This window comes from Anguilla anguilla, chromosome 8 (genome assembly GCF_013347855.1).
Source record: "Anguilla anguilla isolate fAngAng1 chromosome 8, fAngAng1.pri, whole genome shotgun sequence".
Classification (NCBI taxonomy): Eukaryota; Metazoa; Chordata; class Actinopteri; order Anguilliformes; family Anguillidae; genus Anguilla; species Anguilla anguilla.
The window spans coordinates 16708593-16720595 of NC_049208.1; the positions used below are offsets into that span (position 1 = coordinate 16708593).

The following is a 12003-nucleotide window of genomic DNA, read 5'->3' on the forward strand; positions in this document are numbered from 1 at the left end:
TCTATACAATTGCAACGTGCAGTGGGAATTACGTGTTGGAATAAAAGTATTGCGCAGATCTGAAGTGGAAAATTACTGAACCAACCAATACTGGGAAATAAATCTCATCGAAGGATTGAATGATTGATATATTTTGCCGCATGCATCCAATTAAATTAATAAAGCAGCTCAAATTGTTCATTTTTAAACAGAATACGATCAGTGTGATGTTTCAGTCGTCTCATTGAGCAATCTGCATTAAATAGTGCCCGTGGATTCTATTATTTCAGGAGCATTTCATCCGCACATGTGATCGTGTCCTGGCTGCGTGCATGCACTCACTGACCTTGCACGAGCTCAAGTGAACACGCGGCGTTACAGCGTGTTCTGCAATGCACACGGGGTACTGTGGGGTTACGTTCCACGTGCATAATCGATTAGTGTTGCCTTTCTTGTCAGTTCCCAAAGAATAATAATCAAAAGAAAAAATTAATAATTGATTTCTTTTATTTTGAACCCCTTAGACTATAATGTCCCTGTCCCTTTAAAGCTCCAGACAAACGCCCATATGATCCCCGAGCTCCAATCACCAGTTCCTTTAGCAAAGGCAGGCGCTGCATTTTTGCCTTTTTCTAAACGCTAACATGGCGAAAAGGGACTGATGTGAAGAATTAAAAGAAGAGACAGAAGAAATGTGAAAAATAACATTAAGCATTTTCATGGAGAGGAAAAGTCCGATGCAACGGGAGGAGAACTGGGACTCCTTCGCACCAGAAAATCTTGGATCAAAATGGTAGAGCGCATGTTTCTTTTTATTTTATATCCCCCTTTGATCTCTTGCAAATGTTTTGGCTTGTTAGGCCTTTGAAACTTACCTGGAATTTGCCTTGTGATACCTTAACACGAATGTGCATTTAGCATTCACGAGTCTAAATGTTTATATGTTGTGTATTGGCCTTTACAGTGAAGTTTGCAACTTGCACTGAGCTGGGAAAGAGAAACGAATGTTGGATAGATGACAAGAATGCAATAGCAACAATAGCTACATTGTTGCAAAGAGTTAAACTGCTTCAGCAAGATCCAATCCTGACCCGTGCATTTTTAAGGACATTCGTGGGGTTATGAAGCTGAACTGTCGCGTTTTCGTGAAACAACTTGTGCTGCGATAATTTTCAACTGCACAAGAGATAAAATACAGTTGGCGCGTGGAAAATATAACTTGTATGCAGCAATAAAGCTACTCTGCAAAATTGCCGTGGGGAAAAATAGAGTGGTCACACAGGTGAAATCATTTTATGGTGTTAAGGAAAATACAGCCAAGTGTGCTGTTATAGTAGGCAAGTTTGTAGAACATGTCACCGCGACAGTCGTCATATTTTCAAGAACAACGTGATGGCTCAAGGTATTTGCGCCCTCTTCGTGGCTCGCGACAGAAACGTGTTGAGTGACAGTAGGGCGTTAAGAAAGTTGTCATGTGCCTTTTTAGGTCATCCTTCTGCCCTCTTATCTGAAATATATTAATCTCTAAAGTTGTAGCGACTGCAAAGGAAGTGCTTGATTTTATCTTATGACCTAGCTGTATTAAAGCGTCTCTTGTAATTATGTCTGAAATGTCTGTGCCAAAGGTTTAACGTTGTGTTAAGTTTATATGCAGTAGGTGGTATGCTAGGTAGACGTTATAAGTGTAACTCGGTGTGTCCTCTCATAATAACGTGAACCTCGTATATTAGAGTATTCTTTAAATTGCTGTTGCTTAGACATGCTGTTCCGTATATCGCAGGAAAGGGCAAGCTGGTGTAAGATATAGATATCATTTTTATAGACCACATAGTATTTATGGTTACAACACAGGGGCAAGATGTCTAGCCAGTCAGCAGACAAAGGACATCGCTGAAACTCTGCACCCTTTGAAATGCATCTTGGTTTTCCCAAACCACAGCTATTGAGTAGCAATAAAAGAATATTTAAAACCCTGCTCATGGTTTTTAACCCTGTTCTGTATTCTGTATTATGGTGTATAATTTCGCTTAAATTCCACTTTTGCCGCAAACATGCAGCCATGCCGTGGACATTGATCAAACTAAGAGTCCTATTCACTCTGTACTTTTTTCATTATTCTCTTACAGTAGTTTACAGGGTGTGATCATTGCCACACTAGCTGTAGTCTAGAGGCCTCCTCTGTTTTCCCATTCAGATAAGTATCAGTCGTAGCTTGTGCATTGGTCAGGATAATGTATGTATTTTTGGATTCATATGTGCATAAAATTCCATACTTATTTTTATAGATGATGTTTGTTGCGGTTGCAGTTCAGCTGCAGTTCAGTTGCAGTTGGGCTCACAGTACTTACCAGCACGTGGAAAGGCGGTATGAAGGTTATTAACAAGTTAACCTTACTTCAGATTTTACACCCCAGCCAATACTAGCAGCTGTTTATTGTCCTCATGGTTGAAAAGCCAGTTTTATGTTCATTTATGTAAAGGAAAATCCCAAATATTGCCATTTGTCATAAGACCTGACTTGATTTGAAATCCGGAATGATCTGGGTGAATGATCATCTGGAATGGTCTAATCTCATGGAGGGGTGAGATTATGCTAATCTACTAACTGTCATTTTGATGGAATTTGAAATTCAGCTGTGACCTACAGCAAATCACAGTTTATCAAATCATATTAGTTGTGCTGTTTTGTAATTTATTTTAAACAATTTAGCCTCTTGTTTTTATAGTTAATTGTAAAACGTGTTTAGTATTTGGCTTGCGGGAAAAACCAACTTTTTCTTGACTTGCGTTCTTCTCCCAAAAGTAGAGTGAAGGTGAGGTTGTGTGCCTTATTCTCTAATAATTCTAATAATGTGCAGTTCTGTGTTTTAAAGTTTAGTTGCGTGACTGGAAAAAAAAAAAAAGCCAATGCAATGGCAACAAGGCCGTGGGCCTTTTAGTTGTATCTGAGCCCCCAGGAAAAATGTCTGAAACGGCATGATTTGGAATTCTAATCAGATGGCTTTATGTTTGCCAAGACGGATTTCAGCTGTGAGAACGCCTTCTACATCAAAGGGTGCAGTGTTCCGTTGGTGCGCCTCAGGAAATTAGTCAGAATCAAACCAGTTTTATCTTTTAATTATTGATCCTTGAAACCCTGGTAGAGCTGAGGTAAATGGGCTCGTTTGGAAATAAGGTAATTCACTAACATTTTTTCTAATGAGCCCAGTTTAAATCGCCTGATCCTCTGCTTGTTCAGCAAAGGGTGGGGAGGGGGTGGGGATGGGGGCGGGGGGTGGGGTGGTAGGGAGAGAGGTCATTCCAGGACACCTCCGTTTAGAAAAAAAGAAATGCAGCTCAGTGGTGCAGCGCAGTAATCCTGTAGACTTCGCGCTTCGCACATCTGGAAGATCGGGTTAACATCCGGGTTGGATCAGAAGAAGAGTGAGCATAATCCTCACAGTTTAGCTTCCATTAGGTTCAATTTAAACCATGTTTGGGACAGAGTGTCATTTAAGGTATTGCATAAGGTAGATTTGTTAGAACATGTGAAAAAATATTTTGGGGCTTTCTGCCAACAACAATTTTTTTTCATTGCCTTATTTAAACAATGTCCTGCCCTGTATTTTCGTTAAACAGTGTTATTGCAGTGGTAATGAGACCACGGATATCACATTGAGTGTAGATGAATCTGAGATGGCTCCTCATTTCATCTCTGTTTACCTTTTTCTGTATTGTACTGTTGATAACAATGCCTTTAAAATGCCTTCTTATATAGCTGTGTTTTTACACTTGTTGTTACTCTTTTATTGTCTGATGTATATAAAAGTAATGAGGACATTGAAGACATTTGAGAATCACTAAAATTTCACACGCTTCTGAGTTTAAGGCTTGTAGCCTGAATTACCAAAGATTATATTTTATGGAGCTTTTTACAAGCATTATTCACTGGATGCAAGGGCTTTATACATATAATGAATTGTTGTTAGAGATATACTCCTTGAAATGACAAAAAAATAGCTCTGTTTTTTAAACGATAAAATCACTGTGAATGAATGAATTACAGCACTCTCTGGTACTGTATGTTTCAACTCATGTAAATCTTTCATAATTTTTTTAAATGAATAGGTTATGATATGATTTTTTAATGTTTGGATCATTATTATTAAATTATTTTTCATGCTAGTGTAATGAAATGTTTAACAATAAGCAGTTATATGCTTGGACAATCAATGAAGCAATTTTGATGATGTGCCATGCTCTGAGAACAGCTGAGCTCAGCTCTGGATTTGAACCTGCATCCACACAGTCACAGTCCCCATGCCAGGTCTTTTACTGGCATTATAATGAATTTTAGATGCTGGAATTGTCTGTCTTCATGCAACAGTTTTGTGTGCTTGAATATATTTTGTGAGACCTTGAATATACATGCTCTGATTATGACATCACAATTACAAGCGCCAAGCTGCCAGTCACTGTCAATTCACAAAATGAAATATTATTTCAGCTGTATGTGTTAGAGTTGTATAACATCATTGCAGTTTTTTCTTTTTTTTACAAATGTACAATGCTTAATTGTTGGGCTTGTTTTCCTCAAGTGTATTTCCGTGTAAGTGTATCCCAGTGATGTAAGAGTTAGAGCCTCTGGATAGGATTGAGGTTGCTAATTGGAGAGTAGTACAGAAATAGAATTATGTTAAAACAAATACAATTTTTTTATAATGGTTTTGGTGGCTTTACATGAGACCACAGTGCATTGAGAATTAAACCAACGATATAAACCACTTCACTCATCATCACGTGCTTGCTTTGGACCCGTCATTAAAATGAATTATTTATTTGCTTAGTAGGCCTTTTCCCATGGAAACATACTTAGATGTTGTTTAAACGCTGTCCATGTATCAACTGGATATCGAGCTGAACAATTTTGGTTAATTAGGCTTATTATTGGTCTTTGATGTCTTTCTCGGTTGTCATACAGGTTTTGTAATGCTGCTTTATTCTGATATGAGCCCTCATGCTGATGTCTTATAGGCTATCATATAGGGGAAAAATAGCTGGCTATCCTTCTGTCCATTTGTTGTTTGCACATAACACTTGCAGATTTGTGAACAAGGTGGTATATTGATTCATGCATCAGAAAATCATATTTTAGAACAAATAAGAACTCTGAATCTGGAATAATGGTTTAATATTTTAGGCTAGGTCAGTTGGAGTTCTACCTTTCTGCCCTCAAGCTTATTCTGTGACGTGCTGCTGTTTGTGACTGACAAACAGCCTTGAACTAATTAACTGAAATGGAATAGTTAAAAAGGTTTGAAAATAATTGAAGTCAAATCAAGCTAAAGGGATGGCTATGCATAAATTGAAATATTTTAAGTATTAATTCTGACGGGTGACACCTCTCACAGGTGATGTGAGGTAAATGACTTATTGTGGTCAAGAACTGTCCAGAATTATCTTTGGAATGAAGGTGAGAGTAACTGGTCACTGAAGTGCTAAACCTAATTATCCTTAACTCAGGGAAAAGCATTTTTTTTCTTGTTCCTTTCGCTTGATTCTTGCATTGTGAAGGGAAGTGCTCTTTAAATGTGTGATTAGTCTTAGGGAAGAGAAGGTCGATGTGTTCTGACTGTTCGTCCAGGCAATTATTTAAGAAGTGGACCACCTCAGAAATGCCCTTATTAAATTACTGAGGATCCATTTAGGTTACATAGGACAGGAACAAAGAAAGAGTCCCTAAGGAATATAAGTCTGTAGTCAAATTCTGTTTGGTTCTGAGCACTTGCACAATGTTTTCACGCGAACACAAATAATTATGTCTCCATACTGTAAGTACTTATAGATAAGGACTGAAAAAGTGATCTGTTTAGATGGCTCTCAGACTGTCTTTAGTGCTTTGGAAATCAGGAAAGTGTTTGGTTCGTCAGCTGCTTAGGACATTTGCAGGTTCTTGAAAAAATTCTTTATTTCCACCAACTTTAAACCCTGTTTACCTTTGTTCTCTGCTTCCTTGCTGGTTCTGTCAGGCTGTTCACCTCAAAAATGCTGCTTTATGAGATCAGAGCTCTGGATGTACTATCAAGGCAAAATTGGGTTTATAAAGGAGGAGATGTCCAAAGCATCTAAAACTACCTTTTTCAGAAATACTTAAATATGAAATGCTACCGCACTAGTGCAGAGATACAAAATCATTATTCATATGGCTATATTTCTTTCAACTGCACACTCAAAGTGAATATTAAATTCCAGGTTATGTGCATATACACATCTTCATCAACACACCGATACACATGCACACCCTTTCATTTCATCAAGGGGATGCATATTATATTGCACTTCCTAAAAGTACTGTTTTAGCACCAGTAGGTTCAGTGATTCATACGTAAGTAGATTAAGGCGACTTGACATTGTTTGGGAATGGTAACCTCAGCATAATTGTTGGTTGCTGAATGACAGTCATTCATTCCGGCAGAATTTGCGGACAGCTCAAAGTGGGTCTATCGTAATCTCCAATAAAATTCTCCTGCTGCAGTTTGCCTCCTCTGGGACTGTGGGGTTTATTAAAAGTACAGCATGACCTTTTCACAGGCTGGGATCCCTTGAATTTATTCACTGGCTAAATGCTTTCAGAGGGCAGAAACAATGGAAGGAAGGGTTATTTGCAGGGGCATGGAGGGTGAGGCTTTTATTCCTGATAAATAAAACTGCGGTTTACCTCTTCAATGATTCCTTCGGTTTGTAGAGAGCAAGATGCTAGAGCTTCTAAGGGGCTGTAGAGTACAGGTGTCAGATTTAGCTCTGTGTTGGACAAAATGAGGTCAGTTCTCATTGGTTCTCAAATTACATGGCTCTTTTGGCTGTTTTGCACTGACAGTCTCATGCAGAATTGTGGGATGGGGGAAGGTTAATGTGTCTTAATATACTGTAGGTATCATCATATGTTCATAGGAGGAGTGTTAATAACAGATATACATACCTTTATTTGAAACAAACTGAATCAGTTTGCCAGGCCATGTGGCATGGGTTCACATCTTATTCTGTGGTGGCTGTTCTTCTTGTAAAGGCCTTAGTCCTGATTGACAATTGAGGCATTTATAAACCAAAGGTGTTTTTTTGGGGGGGGGATGGGGGGGAGAATAAAACATTGAAGCTTGCATGCATTGAAGTACAGTAATTGCTAAGCTGTGTGTGCAGGAGTGATGTCAGAGATGACCCCAGCGATTCCCATTCCCTTGACCTTGTCAGGTACCCCTGGGTTCCGTCTTGCAAGGTCACTTTTCTGAGTCCCAGACATGCTGACTGTTAAGCAGGTCCTCACAAGATTGGTGGAATGTCAGAGCCACTTTATAAAAGTGCTACCGTTGAAGAAACCCCATTTGGCTTCCCTCTGCACTGTCCCTGACTCCTTGTTTGTCTGCCCAATGAGGCATTGTGGCTTATGGGCTGGGCACTCCACTGCATGCCCATGATTCAGGCCAAGGATAACAGATTGTGACAGGTTGATTATTTGAATCTGGCCCTGTTGGAATCTTTGTTATTTTTTCCCACTCAGCACCTGCCAAGTTGCAAGCAATAGGGAATACCGCTAGAATACAGTGCAGTCTCCCACAAGCAGGCTTGTTTTTTCTCCCTTGGCTCTTCCCACCATTTTCCATATGAATGGAATCTGTTCTCTGTGGTGTGGTGGTGTGATGGTGTGAGATATGGAGTGAATATGCTAGCTGTACAGCTGGCGAGGCCGTGCCAGAACCCGACTCAGCACTTTTACACAAACTCCTGCTGCTATCTCAAATGCCTGAGACACCTCCAAACCTCCAGGGGGTGCTGTGACAGACACTGGGCTGCCTAGGATTTCTGCACAATGGTGCTGTTGTTTATTTCAAGCAGGTGAAAGGGAGTCTGTTCCTTCGGCTGTGATTCAGGGCCTGTCTGTACCCTGACACTTATGAGGATTGTAGCCTTTCCTGCACTCTGACCCAGTGCTGGGAAATCTTTCAACAGAAGCAGGTAGCAGAGGGCCAGTGCTCTGCAGTCTTTAAATCTGACGAAGGCTCTGCCAAAATGAGTTGGAGTTTTTAAATTGTTCCCTGGAACCTGCCAAGGATTATAAGTATTTTATTATGTATTTCACAGCGAACTGAACCTTGGTTTTTATTCATCCTGGTTTGACCTCCTTGGGTGACCTCTGTTTGAGTAATATGTTGTATGCTGTGAATCCCCGGTCACCATACAATCCAAAACTGCCCACAAAGTAATACAGAAATCAGAGATAACCAGATCTGTGGTGATCTCTTTTGTATTATTATTGGAGAACGGGCCATCAGTAGAATAAAGAGCTTTACTGGATGTTTTATTCCATGGTTTATGGTTTTATTACACAGGTCTACCCTGTAATCAGCATGAAAACACTAATTAGATTGAGGCAGGTGGAAGTGGTAGTTTCTCCATTACAATCTGAGGTGGAAGAGTGTGGTGGGGTCTGCTAATGGTCTGACCAGCGACACTGCAGATAAGGTCAATAACAAAGTGCACATCACCCGAATGGCTTTTCAGAGTAGCACATCTATCCCAGTGCCTCCGTAGTCTCCTCTATAATTAACATGGCAGGGAGATAGAATAACTGAACTCATTTCAAATCAGCTGCTGCTCTTCAGGACTGATTTCTTCGACATAATTAAGCCAGCAGATTGAAGATGTCTCTTGTGTTTTTGAATCATCCCTTAGAAAAGAGCTTAATTTTCACATTCATATATCTGTCAACGTTAAAAACATTTTCATTCAAAATTATTTTGTGATTAAATGGAACTTCTAGTGATTTCTGATATACTTCTCATTATCTCCAATAGTTTAAAAAACCATTTTACCCTGCAATAGAAATGGTAATAGCATCGCTTATGGCTTTTGCTGTTCTTTGCTGTTTATTCATCAGTGTTATACAAGCTTTGCATGGCTGAAAATGAAGCTCAGCAGTGGGTCACTGTCACTTTCGATGGCCTGTAATCCAACCTGTCAGGAAGCTTTCCAGCGCATGGCAATTCCCTGAACGTGTCTGCTTGCCATCTGCTCGACTCTTTTGTGGCATTATTCCTCCCCTTGATTTAATGATTTAAATGCTTCTGTGCTTCTGAAAATATAACACCTATAGGACATGTGTGGGTATTTTGTGCACTTATACTGTCTGAGTAGCAAATATTAAAATGTTTCTTGCTTGCATTCTAGAAATATATTCTGGGATTTAAAAAAAAATATATACAGTTACAGTTAAAATAACAAAATTTAATAATTGCTGAATTATCTACCTTTACAATTAGCTGAGCAGTGTTTCTCAAAGTACCGATCACTTTAAATTGAATGGCTGAATTGAAAGGTTCTCTTTAATTAAACATGCCGTTGACGCGGCCTCACATGAACTCTGTTCTGTAGACGAGCAAGACGCATTGGATGCATTTTAATCAACGGGAAAAAAAAGATCTCTGGTGCTTACTGACGCAGCGGCGAAGGAAAGAGAGGATGCCTGGAGGTTATTGTCGCCACCAGGGTAGCCGTTCCTGTAATTAGCTTTCTGAGAAACAGCCATTTTCGGCGTTCACAAACGAAATCGTGTCAGAGCCCGAGGCCGTTCTTGTGTGGCTGGTAGGAGAGGAGACTCTTCCGGAAAGATTCTCGCGGGGAAACCCGAGCTGCCAGCGTTAACTGAAATTCAGTCCTTCTCCGTGTGCACCAATGCCAGAAATGGAGGCGAGCGTGGCCCGCTAACGAGGGGTCCTGGCAACCCTCACTGGATGCATAGCGTCACCTGCGTAGGAAATAGAGAGGAAAAGGGGTGCGTTTCCTAATTTGCGTCAGAGCAAGTTGGACATTTTTGAACTCCTATTGAAGAGTTATATACTCCCTTGCTGAGTGATCAGATTTCCCGCTCTGTTAAAAAAAGAAGAAATAACTGAAACCAGCTTTGAGCCTCCACAGAGCATGCATGTTCGCTACTGCTTACCTGAACATCACTTGAAAAGTGTCTACATGATATGTACTGAATTTTATGAAATAACTGAACACAGGGCATTCAGGTAGACATTTTAATTTATTTGAGAATTGATGTAGTAATTAATGTGCCTGGACTGGTATTCATTTATCAACTCCAATTTCAAATTTAGAAAAGTAAGAACGGCAGATGAACACTAGTTTTATTTGAAAAAATGAATTCTAGGATGAATAAGATATTGACATAAAACTGCCTTGTCATTAAGTCACAGTTTTTAGCAGTGCCATATTTAAAATTTTACAGTTGTTTTGGATCTCAAGCATCTTTTCCAACAGCAGTTACAATCCTGCCTCCTGTCCCTGCTGTATTTTCCATCAGGGACGAAAAAAGGCATCAGGCCTGTACTCAAAAGCACTGTCACACCTACCGTCCTACAGAGGGCGGTGAATCTTGTTCAGTAAGGGTCTGCAGGCTACATGGACCTGATTCATTGCGGTAGTCATAGTACACGAGAAAGAGGAAGCTCTCGTTGCTGAGACACTCTTTCCAGGCAACAATACATCCAGTTACACACCAACCTACAGGGCCGTGGCTGAATTTGACTACTCTGAATCTTGTGTTCTATACTGTTACACAAATTATTGACCTTATTACATGACATTACATTACATTATATAGCATCACATGATATTACAATTATTTTCCAGTAATTTTTGTAATATGCCAGACCTGGAAAATTATATTTGAGTGAGTGATTAGGAAATGGCAAAATGATGATATACTGGGTCAGTCACTTCAACAAAGTTCAAGTCTGCTGCACTCAACTTAAAATGGATTTGCTGATGGAGTTTACATTTCAAAGAGCTTCTTGCCTTTGTTCTACCCAGGAAGGTGGTCAGTTCAGCATGATAATGTAACTTAGTGAGTAAGTAAGCAGAAGTAAACAATTTGTTTGCATCTTTTCCAGTTTGAGAGCAGTTGTGCTGAATGTGTTATGCTTAAACAGAGTTGCCATTGGTGTTGATACACAGATGCCACATAGAAATTTCAAATTCACTTATAATAGCCTTTCCCCTCCTGAAGGTTCCTATGTTGAGGCAATTATAGTTCAGTGGGTCTTGAAACTAGGTGTACTGTATTTCATCACCAGGCACATTATTTGGGTGCTTAATGGTTTAAAAAGTAAGAAACTCAACTGAATGAATGTATCTAAATTTATAAGAGAAGACTGCAACCTGCTTTCTTTGAGGGACTTTTCTCCCTGCTGGATTAACATATAAATGGAAACGTAGAGAGAACTCTCGCCGACCCCTTCATGCAGCTTCCAGCCACGGCTAAGCCGACTCCATCTCATTTATCCATTTCCTCCCGATAAACTAGTCTGCGATAGCACCCGGAGTTCAGTGGCGGCTCAGGTTTGGCTCTGGCAGTCGGAATAAAAATTGACATTTCCTCGCTTTGTCTGCGGAGCCCACAACCAGCCATCTTAAACTTGCCCGCCTCATCATAGAAAAGCGGCCGATATGCCTTCGCAGGCTAATGGAGACTGGATATAAAAGAGAAAGGCCAATAAAAATTTATCGCATGATGAAGGGTGCTTATACATTTCCATAAAACAAAGATAAAGTGATTTTATCTCGCAGTTGTTCCCAGTAAGCAGACCCACCCTTCGTCTTTTGATAGGCAGGGTAACTCCCCACTGGACTCGATGACCTCTGCCCTTTGTCTGGTGAAGTTGAGCGACTGTTTCCATTTCAGAGTTTATGAGCAGTCTTTCCATGGAAATTTTTCAAGAAAAATATTTAAAGGAATTTTTATTTAAAAAAATATATAAATACAAATACCCTGACCCCTGTCAGTCCTCTTCTAAATATTAATGTTGTTTATCTCCTCTTTTATTCTGTCTATTTTAAAGAAGCTCAGCATTTGAAATGAGTTTTGTAAGCATCTGAACGTGTAGCCGCCCCTTTGCAGCATCCACAGAGGAGACGCATTATAGGAGATCGTTTGACGGCAGTGCATTCCGAGCGCATCTCGCGCTATGGTGAGTGGATAGTTGTTAA

The 12003-nt window shown here is 39.9% G+C and overlaps 1 protein-coding gene across 1 annotated transcript in view; it reads left to right on the forward strand.

Annotated features, from left to right (window-relative positions):
- The first annotated feature begins 511 nt into the window (after window positions 1-511).
- Window positions 512-12003, forward strand: part of LOC118234557 (zinc finger and BTB domain-containing protein 47-like) — a 39501-nt gene continuing 28009 nt past the window's right edge. Inside the window, exon 1 of the mRNA XM_035431160.1 lies at window positions 512-772. Within this exon, the coding sequence (XP_035287051.1) occupies window positions 770-772 (3 nt within the window). The 5' untranslated portion in view covers window positions 512-769. The remainder of the gene's footprint in view (window positions 773-12003) is intronic.